We start from the raw sequence: 11,583 nt of genomic DNA on the forward strand, positions 1-11,583 counted from the left end.
AAGTGGCCGCCTAGAATGATCTCCAAAGGAAACAGAAGAGATCCTTCAAAGTACTGTCGGTTCCACAAGGACCACGGCCATGACACAGAGGATTGCTGGCAGCTCAAGGGAGAAATTGAGCAGCTGATCAGCCGGGGTTATTTGAAAAAATACATCCAGAATGACGGCCGCACCCAAGGGCGCAAAGGAAAGAGTCCCCAGGGCCGTAGCCCTCGAAGATCACCGCAGCCCCCTCCTCAGGATAAGACTTCTCAGGTCACCGACGCGCAGCCTGAGGCACCCCGATCTCAACCAAGGGGGGTTATCAATACAATCATGGGCGGATCAGCCGCCGGGGGCACCTCCTCTGCTGCTCGAAAAGCATATGCACGGCAAGTTAACGCCGTTCACACAACCAGCAAAAAGTCAAGAACGGAGAATGAGATCTCCTTCTCAGACGCAGATCTGGACAGCCTTATTTTGCCCCACGACGATGCATTGGTGTTAACCATGCTCGTTGCCAACTGGGAGGTAAAGAAAATTCTTGTGGACAATGGGAGCTCAGCGGATATTCTATACTACCATGCCTTCGAGAAAATGATGATAGGCGACGACCGTCTAAGGCCGGCGAACTCAGATTTGTTCGGCTTCTCCGGAGAGGTCGTAAAAGTGGTAGGACAGATCGAGCTCCCTGTTCTTGTCGGAGATTCACCATGTCAAGCGTTCGCCATGGTTAACTTCCTGGTAGTGAAGGCCACCTCGGTCTATAATGCTATCTTGGGACGGCCTGGCCAGAATCTGATCCGAGCAGTCGCCTCAGCCTACCACCAAAAAATGAAATTCATAACCCCTAATGGTGTGGGGGAAGTTCGCGGAGATCAGCCTCAATCAAGGGAGTGCTATGCAATGGCACTGAAAGGAAAAAACGCAGTAGAATCACTGCCAATCGAACTGCTTGATGTAAGGGACGAACTCAGGGGTACTCAACCCGCTGAGGACCTACTCTCCATCCCACTGTGCCCGGAGGACGGTGAGAAAGTCGCTCTGATCAGTTCCTCCCTTAGTAGTAGCATTCAACATCAACTCACCGAGTTTCTCCAGGGCAATGCAGATGTCTTTGCATGGGTTCCTGCCGATATGCCCGGCATCGATCCAGAGATCAGCACTCATAGGCTTGGTGTCGATTCAACCTGCAGACCGGTGAAACAGAAAAGGAGACACTTTGCTTTTGAAAGGCGACAGGCAATAAAAGAAGAAGTGGAGAAGCTTCTGAAGGCTGACTTCATTCGTGAGATTCGATATCCGGACTGACTAGCAAATGTAGTCCTAGTCAAGAAGACTAATGGAAAGTGGAGAACCTGCGTCGATTTTACTGATCTGAATAAGGCTTGTCCCAAGGATAGTTATCCGCTCCCGAAGATTGATCAGCTCATCGACGCCACAGCGGGTCATGAACTGTTGAGCTTCATGGACGCCTTCTCCGGATATAACCAGATCAGGATGTACGAATCGGATATACCAAAGACCTCATTCGTCACAGATCAAGGGACTTATTGCTACCGAGTCATGCCCTTCGGCCTCAAAAACGCCGGAGCTACTTACCAAAGGCTGGTGAACAGACTTTTTCAGAACCAGATCGGCCGAAATATGGAAGTGTATGTGGATGATATGCTGGTCAAAAGTCGAAGCGCACAGGACCACGTGTCTGATCTCAGAGAAACATTTCAGATCCTCAAGAAGCACAACATGAAACTCAACCCCACCAAGTGCACCTTTGGTGTCAGTTCGGGGAAGTTCTTGGGATTCATGGTGAGTCAGCGAGGGATAGAAGCAAATCCCGAGAAGATCAGAGCTGTGATAGAGCTTACCGCCCCAAGAACCATCAGAGAAGTTCAGCGGCTCACGGGAATGATAGCGGCGCTGGGTCGCTTCATCTCCAAATCGGCGGAGAGATGCCTGCCTTTTTTCAGTGCGGTTAAGGGCCTCAAAACTGCGCCCTGGACGGAAGAATGCCAGATTGCCTTCGACGAGCTGAAAAGGTATCTGTCCTCCCCGCCATTATTAACAAAGCCGGAGCCAGGTGAGGAGTTATTTCTATATCTCTCCGTTAGCTCCACGGCACTGGCAGCTGTCCTCGTCCGCGAGGAGCACCGCCAGCAAAAACCAATCTATTATGTCAGCAAGGTTCTTCACGACGCAGAAACAAGGTACCAGCGGGTCGAGAAATTGGCTTACGCGCTGGTAATGGCTGCAAGAAAATTAAGACCGTACTTTCAAGCTCATACTGTAAAGGTCTTGACTGACCAGCCGCTCCGGCAAGTACTCCATCGACCAGATATCTCCGGACGACTTGTGAAATGGGCCGTAGAGCTGAGCGAGTTCGACATCCAGTACGCTCCAAGGCCAGCCATCAAGGCCCAAGTACTGACAGATTTCGTAGCAGAGTGCACCATCCCCCAGCAAGTCGCCGACCCTGAAACGGTACAACTCCCAGTTGCAGAGAAAGCGGTTCCTGACGAATGCATAGCAGAAACTCAGACAGAAATCTTGCAACCCCTGGCAGAGCAGGACTCCATGACCAGCACACCAACTTGGGAAGTATATGTCGATGGTTCTTCAAATAAAAACGGCTGTGGAGCAGGCCTCATCCTCACTGGGCCTGAGGAGTTCACTGCGGATTATGCTCTGAGATTCGGATTCCGTGCGTCCAACAATGAGGCAGAATATGAAGCCCTCCTTGCCGGAATGAACCTAGCAATTCATACCGGCGCCCGGAAATTAAAAGCATACTGCGACTCACAGCTGGTAGCAAATCAGATCCAAGGGGTCTACGAAGCCCGAGATGAGCGTATGGTTAAGTATCTTGCTAAGGTTCATCAACTCTCCAGCCGGTTTGCCAGTTTCGAGGTCATCAGAATACCACGGACAGAAAATGCCAAAGCAGATGTACTGTCGAAGCTGGCTGCTTCTGGATACACCACTCTTGGAAGCATACGTATGGAATTTCTACAAAGATCTAGCATCGAAAGAGAAGCCGCAGATATAATGCAGGTGGAGAACGAGCCGTGCTGGATGGATGAGATCATTCATTACTTACGGGACGCGAAACTTCCCGAAGATAAGAAGGAAGCCCGTAAGGTGATACAGAGAGCCGCCCGATTCTCCCTCAGCGGTGACATTTTGTATAAAAGGTCCTACACTCTCCCGTACCTGAAGTGTCTGGGACCAAGTAACGCCGCGTACGCATTGCAAGAGACTCATGAAGGAATCTGTGGAGAACATCTGGGGGGCAAAGCCCTGGCGATCAAGGTACTCCTCAGAGGATTGTATTGGCCCACCATACGACAAGACGCGCTGAATCTGGTTAAAAAGTGCGAGAGGTGCCAGAAATTCTCCCCCACCATCCACCAGCCTGCTGTGGCGATGGCCCCAATTATCAGTCCACTCCCTTTTGCAGTATGGGGGATGGACATTCTGGGTCCTTTTCCACCGGCTTCCGGAAAGCGCATATTCGTAGTGGTGGCAATCGACTACTTCACCAAGTGGGTGGAGGCAGAACCTCTAGCCCAGATCACTGAGCAGAATATACAGAATTTCTTCTGGAAAGCAGTGGTCTGCAGATTTGGGATTCCCCGTGCCTTAATCACAGATAACGGCAAACAGTTCGACTGCCGGAACTTTCGGAAGTTCTGCTCTGACCTAAAGATTGAACAGAGATTCACTTCGGTAGCTCACCCCCAGACCAATGGGCAAACGGAAGTAACCAATAGGATCTTGCTTCAAGGGATAAAGAAAAGGCTGGATGAAAAGGCTGGCCGATGGGCAGATGAGCTCTACCATGTTCTGTGGGCTTACCGCACCACTCCTCGCACGACGACTGGTGAATCACCATTCAACCTCTTTTTTGGAACTGAAGCCGTGATACCTGTTGATATAGGCACCCCATCTCCCAGAGTCATCAGTTTCCATGAGCAACTGAACAGCGACGGACTCCGCGCCAACCTCGACTTACTAGAAGAAATCCGGGAGGAATCTCGAATCCGGGTCGCCGCTTATAAGCAGAAGGTGTCGAATTATCACGACTCCAAAATCCGCCCCAGAGAATTCAGGACAGGGGATCTGGTCCTAAGAAAGGCGGCCGTCTCCCAGCCGACGAAAGTAGGGAAACTTTCCCCAACTTGGGAGGGACCCTATCGAGTGAAGGAAGTTATCCGGCCAGGAAGCTACAGGCTAGAGACACTGGAGGAGCACCTATTACCTCATGCATGGAACTCCAAAAACCTCAGGAAATATTATCAGTAGTCGAATTATCCGGCGTGAAAAGGTGATCTTGTAAAGTTGTATATTTGTATATTTGTTGTTATGAATAAATAATCTTCTTGCAAATTCAGTGTCATTTCTATATCTGGAAACCCAGTTCACAAAACTTGGGTACTCATTGGAAACCCAGTTCTTAAACTTGGGTACGCACTGGAAACCCAGTTCACAAAACTTGGGTACTCACTGGAAACCCAGTTCTTAAACTTGGGTACGCACTGGAAACCCAGTTCTTAAACTTGGGCACGCACTGGAAACCCAGTTCACAAAACTTGGGTACTCATTGGAAACCCAGTTCTTAAACTTGGGTACGCACTGGAAACCCAGTTCTTAAACTTGGGTACGCACTGGAAACCCAGTTCTTAAACTTGGGTACGCACTGGAAACCCAGTTCACAAAACTTGGGTACGCACTGGAAACCCAGTTCTTAAACTTGGGTACGCACTGGAAACCCAGTTCTTAAACTTGGGTACGCACTGGAAACCCAGTTCTTAAACTTGGGTACGCATTGGAAACCCAGTTCACAAAACTTGGGTACTCAATGGAAACTCAGTTCACAAAACTTGGGTACTTGTTAAAAGACCAGTTCGTCGCAATTCGACCATCAACGGCCTCACTCACAGGTTATCAAAATAAAAAGACAAAGTCAAGCAAATCACTCAGCTGAGAAGTATCAGAGACAGACAAATTTCATTGATCAGAATATGTGGGGCCTCGAGGGCCATTACAAAATTCACTTTAAACATGCTGGTAAAAGCTGTAGGGTCTCAAGGACCATTACAAAAAGAGGTCAAAACAAAACAAAAAAAAAATCTAAGCATCTGGAAGAGAGGTGATGTCAGCAGGAGTATCAGCAGGAGTATCTGGCTCCTCATCAGTGATCTTCGGCCTGGCAGGGAGAGTCATGTTCTGCATCAACAGATTTGGATTGCAGGCCTGGAGCTCCTGGAGGCAGTCGTAGTATCCAAGACTGTAAGCCTCGCTCGACAGGCTGAAAAGTTCAGCCTCCTTTGCCTCTGTGGCCTCTTTTACTGCCTTCTCCTGTCTGTCAGTGGCCCTTCCTCTTTGAGCCTCCATGGCTTCAGCAGCCTTGGCCAGTTTCCTCTTCTCTGCGGCCAGATCTTCTTTTAACAACTTCCTCTCCTCCTCTATTCGCCCGATGCTCGTTTGAAGCTCCTGCACCTCAGCGGCCAACTTTCCATTCACCTCTTCAGATGAAGTAATGGCTTGGGAGAAGCTCTTACTCTTCTCCTTGAGGTCATTATAGTATAGCAAGATCTGAAGAAAGAACAGAAAGAAACAGGCATCAGTATGGTGAAAGGAAGAAATGGGCAGAAAGTTAGCAAATCGAAGCACTACTTCCTTACCTGGTAAGCGGAGGACAACACAGCCTCCTCTCCTGTAGCTGGCGGCTCGTAAAGGACCTGTTGCTTGTCCTTCTGCAGCAAACACTTGCTCATAAGCTCTGCTGCTACCCGGCTCTCGCCTAAGGCAGTGTCATCCTTCAGAACGGCCCAATTGGGTCGAAAGACTTGCTCACTAATCCCCGCAGGAGGGCGAGCCCCAGAACCGGCTCCGGTAGAAGCACCACCGGACTTAGAAGAGCCACCGCCCTGAGCAAAGGGGCCTATTAGCTTCACCTTAGTCTTGGGCTTCTGGGATGGGGGAGGAATGCCCTGTGACGGGGCCGGACTCCCCAGCACAGTCGCTTTTCTCTTCTGGCGCTCCTGCTGCGCCTGTTGAGCACCTTCTTGTGCCCGCGGCTGAGCTCCCTGCCTGATTTTCTCGACGGTTGATTGTTTCTTCATCTCTGCATGACAAATGAGCAGCCAACGGTCAGAAGCAAGTATATAAAAAATAAACAGATTGCATAGACAAGTCTAGCTACATACGTCCTGGAGTCGCGGCACTCACGCCCAGCCCGACCAGAATCGCCTCTTCAGAAAACTCCTTACAACGGATGAGGCCCGATTGCTCGATCTCCTTCCGCATCAAGGCGAATGTTATCCTGTCCTCACCTTCAAGGAGCGGCTTTCGACTCAGTTTTGAGGTATCTGGAGTGTCCCACACTAGAGGGACGGACCAGGGCTCACTGGCCTCCTGATCCACAACATAGAAGAATCTATTCTTCCACGAGTGAATCGACGAAGGAATGCCAGTGATTATCTTCCGTTCAGGGCGCTGGCTAATGTAGATCCAGCCCCCTTCTTTATGCTTCTTCAGGTGTGCACAAGCACGGAACAGTGACAAAGTCACACTCCTCTCTAACCGACCGTGGACGAGGTATAAAAACCCAACTAATAATCTCCATGAGTTCGGAGCTACCTGGGCCGGGGCTAGTCCGTAGTAACGTAGCACCGCTGAGAAAAAGGGGTGCAACGGAAATCGGAGTCCTGCCCTCAGTGACTCCTCATAAATACAGAGATCCTGGCTCTCGTTGCAGGCTCTGTCTCCCTCTATAGCTGCCCTCAGTTCAAATCTCGGGGGCACGCAGTATTTATCCCTGATATCTCCCAGCATAGACCTGGTGAGGTAGTTCTCCTCGACTAGAGCTCGCAAGTTGTATTTTGGATCGGCATCCATCCGCGCTCTAGCGATCACCTCCACCGCCCGGCCAGGACGGAATGTTGTGGACGCTTCATTAACGTCGCTCTCAACACTCCCTCCTGCTTGCGGGAGACTGCCAGTCAAGGGAGGAGTGGCATTCAGATCTAAGATCACTTCATCCCTATCCCCTCCATCGTCACTATCTACAAGGTCTATCCTATCAGACGGACTAGCCAAAAAAGGCTCCTGAGGCATCCTAAACTCCGAAATACTGCTAGTGGAGGACCCCGTACCGGACTCGGAATTGGAAGTACTACCAGACATAGTAAAAGGAAGGGCTGAGAGGAATACCGGTGAGTGGAGCCCTTAACAGATCTTGGAACGCGACTGCGAGCTACGAACTGCGACTACGAACTGCGAACTGCGATCTGCAATCTGTGGACTGCGAACTGCGAACTGAGAAGTGGAAACTCCCAGAGCAAGAAGAGGAAAAAGATGAAAGGTAAAAAGTAAAAAGTGAAGGGGGGTAAACCTCCTTATATAGTTTTTCAGAGGCGGTGGGGTAATAAATGCGATGCACGCATCTCGAGGCCACCCGGATTGCGCCACGTGTCCCCTATTTATGACGGACACATTCTCCCACCATCAATACGATCAAGCACGCGCGTAAACATTCACGTCCCAAAGATGGATCTCCGCACTCCGCACTCCGCACTCCGCACTCCGCACTCCGCACTCCGCACTCCGCATTCAGTCCGGAAAAAACCGTACTGGATATAACGCGTTCTCACAAGACGACAAAAATCAGTCCGGTCCGCACCGAACTGGCCGCTAGAAGACAAAATTCAGTCCGGAAAAAACCGTACTGGATATAACGCGTTCTCACAAGACGACAAAAATCAGTCCGGTCCGCACCGAACTGGCCGCTAGAAGACAAAATTCAGTCCGGAAAAAACCGTACTGGATATAACGCGTTCTCACAAGACGACAAAAATCAGTCCGGTCCGCACCGAACTGGCCGCTAGAAGACAAAATTCAGTCCGGAAAAAACCGTACTGGATATAACGCGTTCTCACAAGACGACAAAAATCAGTCCGGTCCGCACCGAACTGGCTGCTAGAAGACAAAATTCAGTCCGGAAAAAACCGTACTGGATATAACGCGTTCTCACAAGACGACAAAAATCAGTCCGGTCCGCACCGAACTGGCTGCTAGAAGACAAAATTCAGTCCGGAAAAAACCGTACTGGATATAACGCGTTCTCACAAGACGACAAAAATCAGTCCGGTCCGCACCGAACTGGCTGCTAGAAGACAAAATTCAGTCCGGAAAAAACCGTACTGGATATAACGCGTTCTCACAAGACGACAAAAATCAGTCCGGTTGAAGCCGTACTCCGGACGCCGGACTGCGAACTCCCAACTCCGGACTCCGGACTGCGAACTCCGGACTGGATATTTGACTCTGTGTTGCGCCAGGAGCCAGTCCGGTTGAAGCCGTACTCCGGACGCCGGACTGCGAACTCCGAACTCCGGACTCCGGACTGCGAACTCCGGACTCCGTGCTAAATTCTTCGACTCACCCCCGAACAACGTCTCCCCATCCAGAAAAACGAGTGATCACACTTTCCCAAGTCCTTCAATGACTTGGAAAACTGGGGGGCAACTGATGGGGTGTGAAAACACCAGCCTCTCACAGGCTGCCATCTGTCCCAGAGTAGGTGAGACTCAGCCTCTCACAGGCTGCCACCTGTCCAGAGTTGGTGAGATCCAGCCTCTCACAGGCTGCCACCTGTCCCAAAGTAGGTGAGATCCAGCCTCTCACAGGCTGCCACCTGTCCCGGAGTAGGTGAGACTCAGCCTCTCACAGGCTGCCACCTGTTCAGAGTAGGTGAGATCCAGCCTCTCACAGGCCGCCACCTGTCCTGGACACCTGTCCAGGACACCTCAACAGATTTTCCCTATAAATAGGGGACTAAAGCTCAGACTAATGGGTAATGCGAAAATCCCTTCTCTCCCTAAACTCTTAAGATATCTCCCCTTCACTCCTGCTCATACTGACTTGAGTGTCGAAGGGCCTGTCCGGAGTAAAACCCGGTCTGGTCTTCTGACCTCGCTTGCCTTGTGCAGGACTAAACACTCACCGCAGGATTCATACTCAACCTCCCTTGTCGCTCGCTCTCAGCTCTTACGCCACTGCTGTACCTGTTACCGATTTTTGGTCTAACAAATAACGTTAAGAGGGGGAGGGGAGGGGAGGGGAGGGGGGAATATCATTCCCCTTAAGAAAACCAGTTTCAGGAAAAAAACACAAAAAGTGGATTGGGTGCCCAAAAAAAAAAAAAGAGCAGAAGAAGTTAACCAGATTTAGAAAAAATATAGAAGATGGAAGGACAGGGCCGTGGGACATACTTGTTGAAGAAGAACAACCATAGAATATGAAATCAGGATGAGGAGAGGGTGATTAGTACTGATTACAGAATATATATGCCATCGTTGAGCTTGCACTACATTCCAAGTGGAGCCATGAGTCTTCTATCCATGCTCTGACATTGTTCTTAGGACATTGTTCTCAGGATATGATCCAGATTTTGAGAACAAATTTGGGGGATATGATAGTTATCCCATCCATCTCATGCACTACGTAACTGAAATTTCCTCTTTCATTTCAGTTTGCAATTGCTCTAATTTTCCATGTTAAAGTCACAGCTTGGGACATGTTTTAGTCCGGACCTGTTGGTCAAATGCTGAATAACAAGTTATTCCATAATAGACTAAGTATGGATAATGTAACCTAAAGGCACACTTTCCATGTCGATACGACACAAGTCAAGTCCATTGCCATCCACCTCTTGATTGAATGAATCTTACCATTCCCACGTTCTTTATGTCCCATTCAAGGTTCTGCGAAGAACACAATAAAGCGATGACTTTTTTAAGGCTTAATGGTATGGGTGGGACGTTTAGCATCACCGACTTTTCTTTGATTTTTCTAAAGGAAAAGTCATTGGGAAATTCAAATTTTCATTTATTTAGTTTACTTGTGTATATTTTCTATCGGTCTTTACCTTTCCAAATCTCAATTTTTCCACTGTAAAAGACATGTTTTCACAGTTTCAAAACTACATTTTAAAATAATTTCCTAATCGCGTTTGAGAGATGTTTGATGGGGTATAAAAACAGCATCCAATTAGCTGCCGACACGTGGCCCTAGGATGGCCCACCACAAGCCCAACTACTGCACAGGGGCAATATGGTAATTACCTCAGAGTAGGTAACTTCAAACCTATAGCAGGCCGACACCTGTCCTGGGGTAGGTAATTCAACCACCCCAAGTTTCCCTTTATAAAAGGGCTTTCAAAGCTCAAACCGGAGGGTAATAACTTCTTACCCACCACTCTTAAACTCGCTCTGCACTCCTGCTCATACTGACTTGAGTGTCGAAGGGCCTGTCCGGAGTACGACTCTGGGTTGGTCTTCTAACCTCGTTTACTATTGCGCAGGACACAGCTTCTTCACTTCGGCTCCTCGGGTCCTCCAACTCAGCTCTGACGTCACTGCCGTATCTGTTACCGATTTCAGGCCTAACAATGTTTACTATAAAATTTTCTTAATTCATTTTATCGTATCCGATCACAAGTGTCTCTTTATTCTCTATAATTATACGATAACGGATATGAACAATGCAGAGTTCGTACTCGAAAATTCTTCTGGCTCCTCTCCCTTTTAAGTGTTTGCAAAGCTACCAGGCTGTTTGAGTGCGCTTCTCCGAAGCAGAGTCATTGTTAGGGTTGCAGCTCATGTTGGGCTTCCAAAACCCTACCCTATCCGAGAAATTATCTTGGGTCGGATCTAATTTTTTATGGGAAACCAAAGATTCATAAACCTGCCCCAACTTGAGATAGTTTCTCGGGTCGGGTTATTATTTTTTAGTGTAGGATAGTAACTAATTTTAAAGATCGTAAAAGACAACAAATTTTCACACACACAAAAAAAAAAATTCTCTAAATTTATGTCGTCAAATTTTACAAATTTAAGATGGAAACTATTTTTTCATATCACAAAAATGATCACCTCAGTTAAAACAATTATATCAATATATTGGAAAATAATTTATCTAATTATTCAAGATATATTTAAGAAAGTCATTATACACCTTTACGAGTCAAGGCGGGTGGTTTCGGGTTTTTTATTCCCTTCTAACCCGACCCAAAAACCTATTCAACCCATGATCCATGATTTCTAAACCCGACCCAGGTTATTTTACGAGACCCAAGTTTCAACCTTACATCCTAGAGGCATACGCCGGAGTTCCCATCTGCACCTTCAATCCGTCCAATGTGGGTGTGATACTTGCCTTGCGTACAACAGATTTAGATATGTGCCTTCTTTCTTCTCCACGGTTGATTCCTTCTACAGGTTTGGGTTCAATTACTTGCTCTCCTCATGATGTACCCCATCAACAGTCCGGATTACACATGCCTCCAAGTGGGACCCAACAATAGTCCCCTAGTAAATACCATACGAGTTATTTCATGATTCTGTACTCAATCAACAATCAACGGTCTAGATTACACACGTGTCCCCACATGGGACCCAATACTAGTTCTCCTTGTAAAATAGTTGAATGGAAAGATGCCAAAATACGGGTCAAAAGGCCTATGCCCGTTGTCTTCCTGTGGGGAATTTTTTCCACCCCGCTGTTGGAAAAATAAAAAATAAAAGGGGAAAGAGAATCAAA

The 11,583-nt window shown here is 48.3% G+C and overlaps 1 protein-coding gene across 1 annotated transcript; it reads right to left on the minus strand.

Moving 5' to 3' along the window:
• Positions 1 to 5,109: 5,109 nt before the first annotated feature.
• On the minus strand, positions 5,110 to 6,312 carry LOC143859419 (uncharacterized). Its single transcript, XM_077370132.1, has 3 exons — positions 6,189 to 6,312; positions 5,664 to 6,106; positions 5,110 to 5,574 (listed from the first exon to the last, which is right to left on the minus strand). The coding sequence occupies exons 1-3, from the start codon at positions 6,286 to 6,288 to the stop codon at positions 5,110 to 5,112; spliced, it is 1,008 nt and encodes a 335-aa protein (XP_077226247.1). The 5' UTR covers positions 6,289 to 6,312.
• Positions 6,313 to 11,583: the final 5,271 nt, after the last annotated feature.

Source organism: Tasmannia lanceolata, unplaced genomic scaffold, assembly GCF_043159265.1.
Source record: "Tasmannia lanceolata isolate RefF3 unplaced genomic scaffold, GAP_Taslan_0.1 ptg000029l, whole genome shotgun sequence".
Taxonomy (NCBI): Eukaryota; Viridiplantae; Streptophyta; class Magnoliopsida; order Canellales; family Winteraceae; genus Tasmannia; species Tasmannia lanceolata.